This window comes from Ruditapes philippinarum, unplaced genomic scaffold (assembly GCF_026571515.1).
Source record: "Ruditapes philippinarum isolate M1 unplaced genomic scaffold, ASM2657151v2 ctg7188_1_1_1_1, whole genome shotgun sequence".
Classification (NCBI taxonomy): Eukaryota; Metazoa; Mollusca; class Bivalvia; order Venerida; family Veneridae; genus Ruditapes; species Ruditapes philippinarum.
The window spans coordinates 422-16621 of NW_026863412.1; the positions used below are offsets into that span (position 1 = coordinate 422).

The window sequence follows — 16200 nt, forward strand, 5'->3', positions numbered from 1 at the left end:
ACATCATAAATTTGAGATTTGAATTTATGGATTGAATATCTGAATTCTTTATGCTAAACCGTAAAGTGATAGTTGAAATCATGAGTTCATGAATTTACTATGTTAAATTCGCGAATTCTTGAAGTTGAAATCTTAAGCTCGTCTAGTTGTATTGATAAATTCTTGAAATTGAAATGTCTCTATCGGTCTTTCAGAGAGTTTAAGAATATTGATGTAAAGTAGTCTTACTGTAATGTTTTCCCGCCCAAACAATCTAACATCGGCCCAAATCGTAATAAATCAGTCATTTTTACGTTATTTTTTTACAGACTTCAGTATTCAATGATTTTCAACCATTTATAACCGGAATTTCGTACATAACGAAAAACTAAAAGTGACTGTAAATAATATAATGCAATGATTTTGAAAAAAAAATAACGTCAAGGAAACTACCAATAATTTGTTGTTTGTATATTTAGATTTAACAACTCTCATCACGTTTTACGTAAACTCACTGAGGAAAGGTAGTCCTTTAAAGTGTCAAGATGCATATGGACAAGCGTCTATTCAACGTAATGAGCGGGTTTTCAAAAAGGTGCTAACAAAGTTTAAAAAATAATGGACACATATCAACATATAGAAAGCAAAGAGAAACTTCAGAAGAAGTTTTTCATACTGTTCGATGCCACATATTCCAAATACCGTAAAGGCTCATTTCTGTACCTTCAAGATGTGTATGAAGAAAGACTTCTGGTAAAGTGTAGCTTACCTTTGTACCAATTATTCTGTTAACTTTTACCTTGTAAATATTTGATTAATTGAAAGGATCAGTTTATACTGTCTTGTTACATCCGAAGTTTTTGAACAAATCTCCGACTTCAAGGTATCTTTAAACGGCGTCAATGACTTACTGTGGTCGAAAAAAGTAAAGGATTGTATTTTACTACAGCGAACACTTTCATACAATAGATAAGAATATTGATGCTCCCAAGTCATCATTTCATGACATGCTGATATGTCATAGGAATGTATAATTGAATAATTTGAACATAGTAAAATGAACTCACTGAATGGTGTAAATCATTTGAAATTTGTTATTATAAGTAACACTCCGATAATGATGCTTCGATTGAATTTATTTGAAAGCGTCATATAAAATACGAAGTTTATATATATTTACAGACAGAAATGGAAGCATATTTAGACATGATGAAAAACGAAATAAATAAAACATGCCTGGAAAAGGGAACGAAGATATTGCCGAAGATGTATGATGACATGTTATGGAAAAACGAAAGTAGATACATCACAGGTGAGACAGGCTACAGTTACTACGAAGCTGACATGGAACAACTAAAAAGGGGTTTTTCGAAGTGAAGAAGCTTTATGACAGAGATGTTGTAAGACTTAGTTATATTTTTTATTCCTTTTATATACTTTGCGTGAATTTTAGAAGAAACACGTCAGAGACAAACATGTTAAAAATCAGACCATTAACTTTCGGTATTTTTATTCTTTTCATTTCATATTCATTTTTTACTGTTCATTATATTTAAGCAAATGTCAAGTTTGTCAAGTTTGCAATTCATTACGTTTTCAATTAACTGCTTAATATTTTTCTTTGTTTTTACCCCAATTATACTCTGCCTTGAGATGTTAAGGAATTGTCACAAAATTATGTCTGTTCAAAATAGTTTCTCTGCAGACAACTTTAATTTTACAGTTTTCCAACCTTTTTTAATCTGAATGTCTTTCAACGCCTGCAATAAAGTATCACAGAAATCTAGACATGTATTTTGTAGTTCATCTTGTTTTGTTTTCTGATACATTTGCTTTTGTGATATTTTAATTTTTACACCTTTATAACCTTTAAAATGCAAATGAATTTTTATTTGTTACATCTATATCAGTGCTTTGACGCGTTTACGAAAAGCAAATCAGATGATAAGATGGCACTGTACCGCATGGCAACTGGACAAAAGAACCAAGACCGATACGGTACTATATTTTGTATATAGAATAAAACATGATAGATAAATAAAGACATTCAAAGTGTCTTTATCATAATCAGGCAAGCGTATTTATTAAGAAATCCCCGTTTTCTGAATGATTATGTGGTTCGAGCTACTTAATTTAAATCATTCTTCGTGATGTTTTTAGTATTTTGTGTCTGAAAATGACCATATTAAAATTATCACTACATTTTCACGAGGGACTTGAATGCTACAAAGACGTCAGCAAACTCAAAGTCCAGGACAAAACACATAGAGAAAAAAAGTGTTTATTAGAAAATATAACTTTCCTCATCATTTCACTCTTGTCGTAAGCTGATGCTAGAGAGGCGTGGACGGCAGTTACGTCCATGAACAGATTCAATAAGACCAAGCCTGCACTATTTCCAATTTTGCCGTTTTGGGTACATTTTCATCTCTCTATTTAAAAAGCAATTATTCCTTTGAAAAGAAATTTTGTTAGAGTAATATCCACATATCATATTTAGAATATATCAATATATTGAGTTTATTAGATATACTAAGCTCAAATTTGATATTGAATGCACTGATAATTGCCATACACTCTTTTGAAATGTAAAATAAACATATTTTGAATACACACAGAGAAAATATGCTACGCTTCAAACTCTACACACTACAGGTAATAAGAGTATGATAAATAAAATTGGCAGTTAAGGTGACAACGGAGTCAATTATCACTGAAAATACCTAAAATGAGATTTTTTGCTAAGTAGATTTATCAACCTTTTCTGAACACATTCGTGTTTAATTTTAGAAGCAGTTAGTCCAAAAAAATGTGTTTTTAAACGTTTTAAAACGGTACCTATACTATTTGTATCTGCTATTCGCGTAACCTGTCAATTATCGATAACGCTCCGCCCCCTGTTGAGGCATCAATGAGGGAAATCGGTAGTTCCATATATCCGTGAATTACAGGTCCATACTGGTCCATACTTCTTGTAATACATGTATCGTACAACTACCGTACATCTTTTATGAATATCTCAACATTTAGCCTTTTTTATAAATTAAGAAATTGTCGGCCAATGTACGTAACATAATGTATGAAACATAAATAATTAAGCATAGCGGCAAATCGCACGACCACGGGGTTTATTAAAAATGCAGTTGCTAAAATATCCATAATGTGTGAAAATAATTTGTCTGTCCCGTTAATCTGATAGATACTACATTGAGTTGATATACTTTTGTACGGATTCAAGGGCTTACTTTACATTCAACCTCGTTTTCTAACAATGTCACGTAAAACAACAACAAAAACAGACAATATTTTTTATGTGAACGCCTATATGACTTGTGGCAGGTACGTATGTTAATATACGTACCTGCTTGTGGTAAGGTGTCCCTGACAAATTTCTAAACCATTTTAGATTGTCTAAGGATGATTATTTCTCTATGAATAAAAAAAAGATATTAAAATATATTCTCAGTGAAAATAAATTGTTCGCCAGTAAATCGGACACAGTACTAAAAAATCTGGGACAAAGTATGAAATATATTGTCTATCCCGGTAGAAACTAGATCTCTCTGGATCATAGATGATATTCGTGATAATAGAAGTCAAGAAGGCCAGATCATAATGATCGAGTAATGCGTTTTATTACTATTAAAATATGTGAAGCATTATCAATTTGGTGGTAAAAATATATAATATCCCGTTCTTATTTGTACATCTACCATGGACTTTTAACGACTGTCAGAAGCTCGGTTTTTTTGTTATTTTATATTTTAACGGAATTTCATACACGAATACACAGGCAGAGTGACACTGGTATAATACAATAATAATGCTGATGATAATAATAATAAACTTCAAAAAGGAAACAATTAAATACCCCGCTAGCGGTGCGCAAATGCGTTCCATTTGCCCAACTGAGTGCCTCAGATTTTACCGAAAGTCACGCGGCATGTGCGACAGATACCAGACGGACAGTAAATCACGTTAAGAATTGAAGAAATTTCGGCTATAAACTGATATTAATCAGCAGCTTTTTAATTGGTCAGATGTCACTTGGTCATAAAATGTTGTTAGAGTATGTTACCGCAACTTGTGACCCTCTCTGTTGCGATATTTGTGTATTATGCAATTATTTAGCGTGAAACGTAGGGGTCCGAGAGAGAACAGCCGATTTATGACACTTCGTTTGATGCAGGTCGGACTAACTTTGAATCGGCATAACTTTTTTAATAATCAAGCAATTAACATGCAGTTTAAAGCACATGAAAGGAAATTCATTTACGGAGGGAACCGTGTCAGGGATAATTGTTTGTTCAATCAGCGATTTTATTATCTTTAATTACGTAATATGTATGGTGAAAAAAGTCGCATAAAATGTTTGACGTTACGTAATATTTTTTTGACAAAAGATAGAAAAAATTTGAGACACGGTTCCCCAGATAATATAAGTATGGTTATTTTTCAAAAGTTTGATGACAAAAAAATAAATAATGACTTTGATATGACGATTTAAAATTTTAGGATTTTTATTCAAAATCAATCATTTACAAAGGCATTTTTTTCAAATATGTTATTTTTTATGATGATCAACGACATTTAATGCACAAAGATTAAATAAATAACAATTATTACTAAAATAACTTGGTTTAAATGACATTTATGTGAGTACCACGGAAAGTGTCTGTTGTCACCTTAAGGAAAGACGAAATCAATTTCACAAGTAATAGGGAATGAAGCTTCCCAAACAATGAGCATAGTCTTTTAAGAAAATATTGTGCCATGTGTATCGGGCATTGTCAACTCCAATCAATTTTATCGCACTCTATTTGTATCTATTTTCTCAGATCAAATTCATGATGAACTAAACAAGCGGATGAAAAGCGAACTTGAACTTGTCCATTTTGAAGAGCAAGAACAGAAAAATAGATATCTAGAGAAAGAACTAGCAGAACTAAGAGCTAATTATGAGGAACTGAATGAATCTCTCAAGAAAAGAAAGATCTGTTCCAATATGTAAAGGATTTGAATTATGATACAAAATATTAACCACAATCCAAGTCTGCAGAACAATTCATTGGAGAAAATTTAAGTATAGAAAGTGTTTGATATACTACATTTACAATAAAACATTTATTTTTGAAAACCGTTATTTATAATTTTCTTATGAATATTAACTTTGAGAATTTTTGTGTAAAGATTCAAATTAAATGTAGTCAAAATATGGTAATTAACACCAGATATAAGTACATTAAACAATGCTGTACATTAAGTTAATAATGTTCAGAGAATAATTGTCGTCTAGACTTAACCAAAAGTTAACAATACACGAACTCAACAGTCTTGCAATATTTTGTATTATTTAGAGGGTTCCATTATTGCAATTTTATGATGTCGAGTACTATGTTTTAGTTTGTTAAGTTACTAACAGAGTTTTTAAATTATGAGTTGTAAGGTTCTCAGTATCGAGCGGTAAGCGTCAAATCGAACATGACATAAATTGTGATATTAGACGGTGTATCACAGAACAATGTGTCTAAGCAAAACTTGAATTTAGTAATTATTGACATACTTTCTTCCCCGTCTGCCCGTCGTTTTAAGAATGTTATTGGTATTCATGGGCGTACATTTAGGTGTAAGCATGCTGTCAGCCATATGAAGAGGCTACCATAAATTGAGAATACCATGCTTGTGTCTGATGTTATATCATTTATCAGGCAAGGTTTAGGAAAAAGAAGAGCTCTGATATTTCTATAATAGTATTCTTTTTATCACGTTTAAAGTTTCAATTTGCTAAATATTCGTTTCGATTCAACTTTCGATCAGTTTAATATTCTTAAACAAGTAGGATGCTAGAAATATTCCGTTCTCTCCTTTTCATTTTAATGTTAAATAATAATAAAGTTTCCTATAAAGCTTTGGTGACTGATAGAGCTTAGATTTATTTGGTATGCAGTTTATCAAAAGAAATCAATATAATGACATGATACGCTGTTTAAAATCTACTTCAAAATCACAATTTACATCACATTTACTTATTCGCAAAAAAAAGAACCTTTACATGTTTACAATCTGCTATACCAGTCTTATCACCAAATATTTTCAATCACGGATGACAAATTTCCATGCATAGTTTCTTTTATTTTCGAGTCATTTTAACCGGACTCTTCAATGCAAAAATGGTTTAATGTCACTTTGTGCTGGTTATCACACCAAATCAATCAATGACTTGTTAGTTTGACCAATATTAACGCAGTTACATTTTAAACTCATTTTATTTCGGCATATGATTTTCCTGTAAATTGTAATCATAGTGCTTTTGATACATTTAAGTTGAATAATAATAGCCTGCATTATATACTTTTACACTTGTTATTCTCGTATTAGTATTCTTTCACTTTCTATCATTTTATAAGTACTTGAATTTTAATATTATTTCATGTAGACACTTTTCTGAAAAAAATGAAAAAAAAAAATAAATGTGTCACAATTATTTGCATGATCCATATTCAAAAAAGGACGAATGTTTTTCGTTACAGGACAATTAATCCCCAGTTATACTTTTGTTTTCATTTCTTTAACGCTTTTTAATTTTATCGTCGTCGTTTATAGTTTCTCGTTTGTCATTTATTTGAATCATGATTTGCTTATTAGCATAATGGTTTTCAGAGTGATATAGTACAGAAGTCAAAATACCATTGTGCTTACATTTTTGCTTCTTTTATGACCATACATTCAACGTTACATTTCTCATGATAAGCTTCTTACATGCTCTTATATATTATAAAGGTACATTATTGATCAGAATTTTTTAAAAACATTTTTTTCTTTCTTTAGAAAGGCCAAAAGTTTAAATAATGGTTTAAGAGTCTTAGACCAAAATAATTTGAAAACAATGTAAGGAAAGTTTTAAAATATTGTTAGACTAGTTGTTTTATAAGAAAGTATTGATTATTTATGCCAATGTATAGCATTCCTAAAAGAACTCCTCTGAGGTCGAAATTTTTAGCTAGATTAACGTGGTTACTTCAAACAGAAAAAAGCAAGAGAAAATAAAGAAATATACACAAAATTGAATTTAGACTTTTTATGCGAAAAGTGTTTAATTGTTTAAAAAAGTCAGTTTTAGGTCATTTTGCAAAATTCAAATAATTGAGTGAATGAATAAGCTGAAATGGTGTACATAAGTAAATTCTAATGGTACACACATAGCAGAAAATATTTCCAGTCCCGTCATTTAAAAATCTCAGTGGAGTTCCTTTAAAAAACAATTAAGTTAATGTTTCAAAGACATTGCAATAGCAAACAACGATTTGTTAAAAATCTGCACTTTAATTTGATTTCATTGTATGCGTTGAACATGCTGTGTTTTTAATCCGAATGAACTGTCTGCCTTGTAGTGATCTTTTCTTTATCAATTTTAATTTGAAAAATCAAATTTTAAATCATGATATACTAATCATTGTATATGATGTACTTATGAATAGTGGAATTGTTAATCCCAAGCTTTTGTATTTTGACCAATCATTAATGTGTGTCATAATAATAGTGAAATCATATTTATTGTTGATTTTTTAGAATAAATCAATATTTGTCATTAAGTATAAACCGAAAATTCCTCTCAGATATGCAATAGAAACTGGCGTGACTACGACAATTTTTGCCAGTTTGAATGGTTTGGTTTGGTTTAACGGCACACAATACAACACAATTATGGTCATATGACACCGAAACAGGAAAGATGCTTTTTGGCTAAACTCGGGTGTAACAAACTATTCTGATCCCTCAGTCCTTAAAGACAATCTCTTATTCACAAGGAGTCTGCCATTTATATTCCGGCGGTCATGCGCAATGACATTAAGCAGCAACGAACAATATGTCTGCAGAACACTGTAAGAAATATCTTAATACTATTGAGAGTTATAAAACAGCATGTATGCTTTTTCATAATTGTTACCTCATTTCACATACATGTCCAGGCGCTCGTCTTTGTAGGCATTTGTTCTTTGTCGAAAAAAAAAACAATGCTTTTATAAGCATGCTTGGAATTTGAATTGATCCATAACATTTGAAGTCAATATTAACAGAAAAACTAGTTTGTATCAATAGTCTTTAGGTCAATCCTTATATTTAACACACAAAAATAAAGTGCGTAAACATAATAACACAACCAATGTTTTTATAATAAGCCTTACTACTGTACGAAAAATATCGCAAGCTGTAGGTGCAATACGGAAAGTTGACGTTTATCGCAACGTTTGTTCTTTTTCGACGACATTCAACTATTTTTACACTGGTATAGGTATCACATGTCAGGCTTATAACGCAAAAGGAAACAGCTGTGTAAGTAATTCAATGCACTGACCACAATGACATGTACAAATTACCTCTTTGGATGGCAAGAATTTCTACAAGATCAATATAAGATCATCATATGGACTGCATTAGCGACTTAACTAAATGAGCATACTCATTGGTAATGTGTGAACAATGGAGGTACTAAACCTTTATACTCGTAATTTAAGAACACTGAAGGTACCGGTTTAGTAAACGAGTTTTTACGAACAATCAAGTAACTGATTCTTTTGACTTATATTAAACGAACAATCAAGCTACTGGTCTGTCTGTTCAATTGTTGTAAATATTAAACATTGACCATGAAACTTTGCACCTGCAGCCTTTAAATGAACTTGCCGAAATGCAAAGCCAGCTCAACTTCAACTTGCCTCTTTAGTTATATACTTTTTCGACACTGATTTTTTTCTTCATAATAAAAAAGGGACATTTCACAAATAGTCCAAATTTATTGTAACTGTACATCTGACAAGTAAAGCATATCAGCTCACGCTTTCTAATTTCCTTTTCATTTACTGCAGCCATTTTAAAAAGACTACCTAAGAATGCTACAGACAAAGTTACGTGATCATCCATCAATCAGTGTAGAAGGAGAAGGTGTTCAAAGTTGTTTTTTTAGGTCTCAAATTAATATGAGCAAATATGATGAATGACTACATAAGAATGTGGATGAAAACGTTTTGTGATCATCCGTCACTTAGTTCAGAAGAAGAAGGTGTGTAGAGTTGTTTTTTTCTAATTTTAGCTTCAGTTTGATATGACCAAATTTTATCAAAGACTTCCTAAGAATGCTACAGACAAAGTTTTGTGATCATTCATCTATTAATTTGAAGAAGAAGAATGTGTTTAAAGGGTTTTTTCTGTTTATAGCTCTAGAGGCCCCTTTAAGGGGCCAATCAAATTGATATGAGCAAATTTGATGAAAGACTACATGAGCATGCTACAGAAAAAGTTTTGTGACCATCCATCACGTAGTTCAGTTGAAGAAAATGTTTAAAGGGTATGCTATTCTTAGCTCTGTTGACCCTTTTAAGGGGCCAATTGAAATGATGTAAGCTATAAGTTTGGTGTCACAATGATGCTAGAGATTAAGATTGAAGTAATTCTGCCCAGCAGTTTCAGAGAAGAGGATGTATGTCGACGCATGACGACGAGCGCCGGAGCATTCCCTTTGGTACTTATAGCTCATTCTGAAAAAAAACTTATTAACCTTACATGATGTGACTGAGAGAGAGCAAATTTCAAACAGCTAACTAACCATAGCACTTTTTAACAGTAAAACCATCAAAGATAACTAAAAGATAAATATCACAGAAATATATATAAGTGTTTATACTAATAGAACAAAATAAATAAAGAATTAACGATCATTTAAATGAAAAGACGACTTTCATGTGACCAGTCAAATTGGAAAAATAAGGCTTTTATTACGAAATCTAAAAATCTCAAAGCACATTTCTTATGAAAAAGAAAATTATATAGTCTAAAATGTAAACATAAATCTTGAATTTCACAAAGATGAAATTCATTTTTATATCTTAAGTACTAAGATAAAAATAAATAATACATATACATATATACATATATATCCTATTGATAAACCCACGACCATTTACAACTATCAATAGTTAACAATACTCAACAATTAACAATTGATGCCATCAAAATCAATAATTTAAGACCACAAGATCTGAAATTTTATGAATTAAACATGTATATTTTGTATTTGTAAAACATTTTTACATCAGTATTAACTAACTTGTCAACCAAGTGTCAACTGTCGTGTTACCTGTATTGCCTAGGTGTTTAGAATTATGTCTACACTACTTAATGCACTAGGAAAGGCATTTCAAAATATTTTAGTTTTTATAAAAAATTTACAACAAAATTACTGTTCCTGTTCTTGTACTCAATACTTTAACGTCTTCAACAGGTTAAGGTTGCAGTGAACATCAAACATTGCGTTTAAATCCGTTTGTTATCTTGCTTTTATAGAAACAGTCAACAGAACCTGAATAACGTAGATTTCTTTAGTTCTAAAGGGGCTCGGACAGTGACCTCCTATTATGCTCTCAAATAATTGTGTGAGGTCTCAACCCAATCCTATCAAAAGTTTGAGAGATGCCAACTAGCATGCAAAAATAAATTATTAAAGAGTAATTGCGACACCTGAAATTTTCTCACTTCTCAGTATGATAAATAACATATTTACTAAAAAGAAACACATATCCCCTTAATTCATTTTAACTAGACAAGTCCAGATGTTAAAATTTTGTGAACGTTCACATAGGCTAATAATACTATAAATAATGATCACAGTTTGACATCAATCTCTGTTGGATTTAGTTTTAATTATACTTATTGTAGCAAAAGTGTGATAGAACTTTTAAGCTTATTTTAACCACTCTCCAGTTTGCTCCCTCTATCTCATCAAAACTTGTGTTATTTGAGGATACATGGTTTAACAAAACAATTTCAAAACACATAGGAAATACAATAACAGCCAGAAGAAACTTGGATCTCATGTTTCAATAAATAGTAAAGTCAAGCGAAATAACCCATTCTCACACACAATAAAAGCAATAATCATAGGCAGCAATATCAGTTTTGAGACTCATTTACAGTGATTATGACAACAAAACTAAGTAAGAAAAAATGAAATGGAATAGAAGTAAATGAATATAGTATAAATGACAAAATCTAGACAATTTTCATGAAAAGTACAACATCTTTTATCTCACATTCTCATACTGAATCAAGCAATAGCAAAATCACATCTAATAAGCTAAGCATCAAGTTTGTTACTTCCATACACTAAGCAATATACACATGTTTTCAACGTCATCCCTTATTTTAGTTATTTTTCTTAACAATATATTATTCAATTAACCCGTGTAAAAACTTTCAGGCAATGAATCAGTCTGTTTCCTTTCCAAAACAATTATTCTCATTGTGGAAAGCTCAATCAAGACAAAGAGTTCTGGATTGTCAATTACATAGGTCTATTTGGGTATATATTGTTACGCTCCTGCGCTTGGAAGTGACCTGTAACTATCCTTCTCTTGTATAGTGTCGAGATGCCTCAGGTGACTGACAATGTCTGCTGGCCAGATCTTCTGTAAGCTGCCCTCTACTTCCTGTATTTTTCTTACAGCTCCTCTGTAGACTGCAACTCTGCTCTATAGATCACAGCTATCCCTTCTAACTGCTCTATGTGACTTTGCCCCGTTCTTCTGTTGACAGCAACTACCCTTTATGATTGCTCTCCGTGACTGTGTGTTGTTCTCATGTAGACAGCAACTACCCTTTCTGACTGCTCTACGTGATTGTGTGTTTCTTATGTAGACAGCAACTATATTTTGACTGATCGCCTTGATTACCATACACGTCGCCTGCTACTGTTAGATGACTGTCCGCTGAGCATTCACAAAGTATGAACTTCAACGTAAAAAAAATAATTAAGGAGGTTAAAAATTACAAATACGTTTTAAAGTTTCTAAAGTCTTATTAAACAGCTTAAACAAGCAAATATATAAATTAAATGTCAGTTATTATGTCACAAAAATCGTTCATAAAAATACTGTTTTAATTTACAATCTCAAGTTCCCTCAATAAAGTTTCTAATCAAAATAAAACTTGAACTTCACAAAAATAAATGTCCAATTCTTTAATAAAATCGTAAAATCCCAAAATAAACTAATAAAAACGTTGTGCACCAGAATAATTTCGAATAAATGCCAAAGTATTGAGAATTTTAAAGAAAAAGCCAAAACGGTGCACAAAGTGAAATTTTGGTGTTGAAGCTCCCGAATGAAGGAAAGCTGGCTATTTATATGCCACAGTCCCCACACATTCCACAACGTTTTGATAAAAACGCTCCACAGATATTTCTGTGGGCTCCACAGTTTTTCTCGTAACGTAACAGTCCCGCTGTTTTCAATATATAACAGATGAGTATCAGTCATGGATTTCAAACGCATACAGTAAACTCCAATTATAAAGATATTGCTTATAACAATATGCCGTTGGATTTCAAACACATTTTTATATCTGTAACTGAAAAATCAATAAACAATACCTAAACAAAAATAAGATGAGATTTTTTTCATGTTGGTATTGATTTCATTGCTCATTCAGAATAAGGAAATGTGATTCAAGCAAGCAGACAGAACTGAACTGAAGTTCTTTTCAAAACTTTTTGTTGTTGAAAAATATCTTGGTCGGTTTATAATACATCTTCAGAGGTACTGTAAAGAGCTGGAAACAAAGTGATCGTTCGGAAGCATTAATCAGGGCGGGCTGGGAATCAAAACTGCGTCGTATCCTACAAAATGTAAACAAACGCCGCCATCTTGGAACGAAAAACGTATGTTTTTGTATATAACTCTTTTTGTTGGAAATGACTGAAAACCAGATATATGTATTAACACGCTACACTATTTTCCGCTTCGTTCGGTATATGTTGCGTGTACAACTATTTTGTAAAACAAAAGTTATAGCGAACTTGCAACTCGAAGCGGAGCAAAATTTGTATGAAAATGTATGGATACGACGCAGTTCATATTGATTTATCGATCGTTTTTTCCTTTAAATCAATTCTATACTCGTTTCAGAGTTCACCATAAACTTCAAATTATGATTTTGCATCATTTATTAAAAAATCATTAAAAAGAGATGTTTATTTTCCAAGAAAATAATGATTTTTACGAAATGATACGACGCAGTTGAAAATAAAATATGATACGACGCAGTTGTATTTTTGGCAGTCTTTTCAACAGGGATAATTTTGGCAATATATGTCTATTTTATGGAATAATCGCTTGCGCTAGATAAAAAAACCCAGATTATTTGCTTGATTAATCACAACAAAATTATTTGATAATTGCAGACTCGGTTTTTTTGAGTATGGGATGAAAGGCCTTCTGGTAGATACGTTTCATCCCCATTATTTTTTGACCAGCTTTATCTACAGATTCTTAATCTGGTACAGCATAATCTATAGGGTTTATCTTAGCTTTGTACGAGTAGATAATAAACATAATCATAAAGATGAATGTGCCTATACACATCAGGAAAGTACATACGAAACATTTGTACATCTGGAATGAAGAAAAAAATTTAAAAAATGAGATGTTTAGAAGTTAATTATATGTATTGATTAAATCAATGGACTTGAATCTATAAATCAAGAAATTTACGTAAGTCATGTTAATATGTCAGTGGTAAATAACTTCCTTTCCATTGTGCTATTGATCACAATATTCAGAATTAAACAACCTTGATATACTCATTTCAATTCATTCAAGGGGAACTGATAAAAACTGGGAAGAAATCATAAACGTCAAGAACCGAATTATTCTTGCTATCATCTTTTCAAAACAACTATGAAGAAAACATATTTTTATAACTTACCAGGGAAGGAATGAAATATATGTTTGCCAAAAGTATCATAAATGATAGTATTAATTACCTGACATATTGTACAAGCGACTTCAGCGGCAAAAAAATAGCTCGTCAATCAATTTCTCAATTTATCATATTGGAGAGTATATGTAGATAATTTGAATAACTAATGTTTCCACTGACTTAAGAATTCAGATTTACAATTGAATGTGTTTCGCATTTTTAAATTCATCAATATTTTATTCACGCTATGACAGTCAGTTCTCATGGATGAAGGCAAATAGACATCTTGAATTACTTACGAAAAAGAAAATCTTTTTTTAGCCAAACTCCAGTAATGTTTTGTTCAACTTAAGTTTCAGATGTAAAATGTATAATTTCTAATAGCATTTGATGAAGTGAATAGTAAAAATGTAAACTAATTTAAGAAAAAAAGTATATCGAGGAAAAATTAAAGAAAAGAATATAACATGTTTATTTATTTTAAAGAACGATCAAATTGAAAAATGTTGTTGTCATAGCCCTATACCTGATTGAAATTGATGCGACCAAATGTGAAGACCTACACAATTTTTGCTTTCAAGTTAACGAAAGTCATTGTTAAAAATATCCTAAATAACCTTTGTGATTTTTTTACTGAAAAGTATACACTCGATTGGGTGACAATGCACATCGTTCCATAATGAAGATCTGATATGGACAAGATCAAGAGGCAGTGACAAATATTAAAGATTGGGTCTGTCTTTGAATTAACCATGAGGTGTAATATATGATATGCTTTGCAAATTGTATTCATGTATTCTATTTTTCTTAATATAGGAAATGTGTCACAGGGATCATCCTTACTGTGCGTGATAAAATCAGTTAAGTACTATTTACATTCGCGTTATATTTGCGAGGTGAAAACACTCATAGAATATAATTGATAAATTACAGAAGACGGTGTATAAAAATTTTCAGACTAAACTGAAGTTGTGATTCAAAGGAATGTGTAAATAAGTAAATAATAGGTATCTACTATATTAATAATTGCCTATTTTGTTATCTGGGTTTCTTTCAACTAAATAAAATGTAGGAAAAAAACTTCTGGCTTTTGTGATCTAGAACATAATGTAAACACATGGTTGGCGTCAGTGGCTTAAGTTTATTGAAATAATTTACTGACTTATATCTAATACTTGTTATATCCCAAATATTTTAGATAATGAAAATATTGCATCACTAATACTTAAATTATAGTTATAGTATGTATGAATGAAAAGGCAGAATACGGTACATTATAATTAATTCGTTATTGTAGAGGAAAATATCCGATCGAGCTGTATTATAGGCTTTTAAGACCGGTTTGGATTTTGAGTACCTTCAACAGGTCAGGAAACGATACATTTATGTTATTTACTGTGCGTTTAGGATAACTATCTAGTGACGCAGTGGTCAAGTCCACTATAACGGTATAAAACAGTTCTCATATTCTGTTTAATATCTTAAGTCAAGCAGGCTTGCCATATAAATTAAAAGATCGACACATTTACCAACTGCCGAAGTAACGGTAAATAGTTACATATCAATGCAAGACAGCCGGTCTCAAAGAATTCTGTATATATAATTATCAATCGAGTAAGAATATCTCTTTTTTTCTTGTAAAGATTATAAGTGCTGTGTTACTTCATATTAACTTCTTATTTCACTTTTCTTTTTAAATGTTGCTATATTTAGCAAGTCGATGCAACCTGATACGGAATACATACGAGTACATGTACATAAATTCTTTCAATTATAGTTAAATTGGCACGAAAAACTTGTGCACTGCAAAAGTACTATGACTACTGTATATTACACACTATACAGGATAAAAAAAACCCATTACTTTCGGTATATCTAAATTATCCGATATCATAACAAAACTGCCTTTACATTCCAATTCATTTGCATCTAATGTAAAAAGTTAAAAAGAAAGGAAAGAAAAAAAGGTTAGACAACTTGTGAGGCCGACCTCATGATATAATGTGATTTGTATGGCATCCTATTGACTTAACAAACTTTGCCATGGCGACTTTTAAAATTCTATATCTTATCTTTAATCATATTCATTTCTAAATACCGTGTTTAACCTATTCATGCAAAGGCTGTAAACTTTTGTGTACACAAAAAAATGCAACGTCACACTTACATTATCATTGTGGCACAGTATTTAAGTTAGCCTACATTCACAAATCAACTTATGAGAGATACTTAATTTAAACAAATTACAGATAGCAATTTGATATTATCAAGATTGTCACGATATATATTAGTATATATGATAAATATTTCACCTTTTGAAAAAGAGGGAGGATTTGGATGGACCAGTGAACACTAAGTGTCAATTCGACTTTACTTTTTAATGCGCATGTAAGTCATTTTCTTCAAATTCAAATTAATATGTATATTCTTTTCTCGTTCGAATCTTTTTACATCAATTTTATGTGAAAA

General features: G+C 31.1%; 1 protein-coding gene across 1 annotated transcript; it reads left to right on the forward strand.

The window, feature by feature from the left end:
• The first annotated feature begins 378 nt into the window (after positions 1-378).
• LOC132722058 (uncharacterized) lies at positions 379-1376 on the forward strand. The gene is made up of 2 exons (XM_060706478.1): positions 379-732; positions 1162-1376. The coding sequence occupies exons 1-2, from the start codon at positions 598-600 to the stop codon at positions 1354-1356; spliced, it is 330 nt and encodes a 109-aa protein (XP_060562461.1). The 5' UTR covers positions 379-597; the 3' UTR covers positions 1357-1376.
• Positions 1377-16200: the final 14824 nt, after the last annotated feature.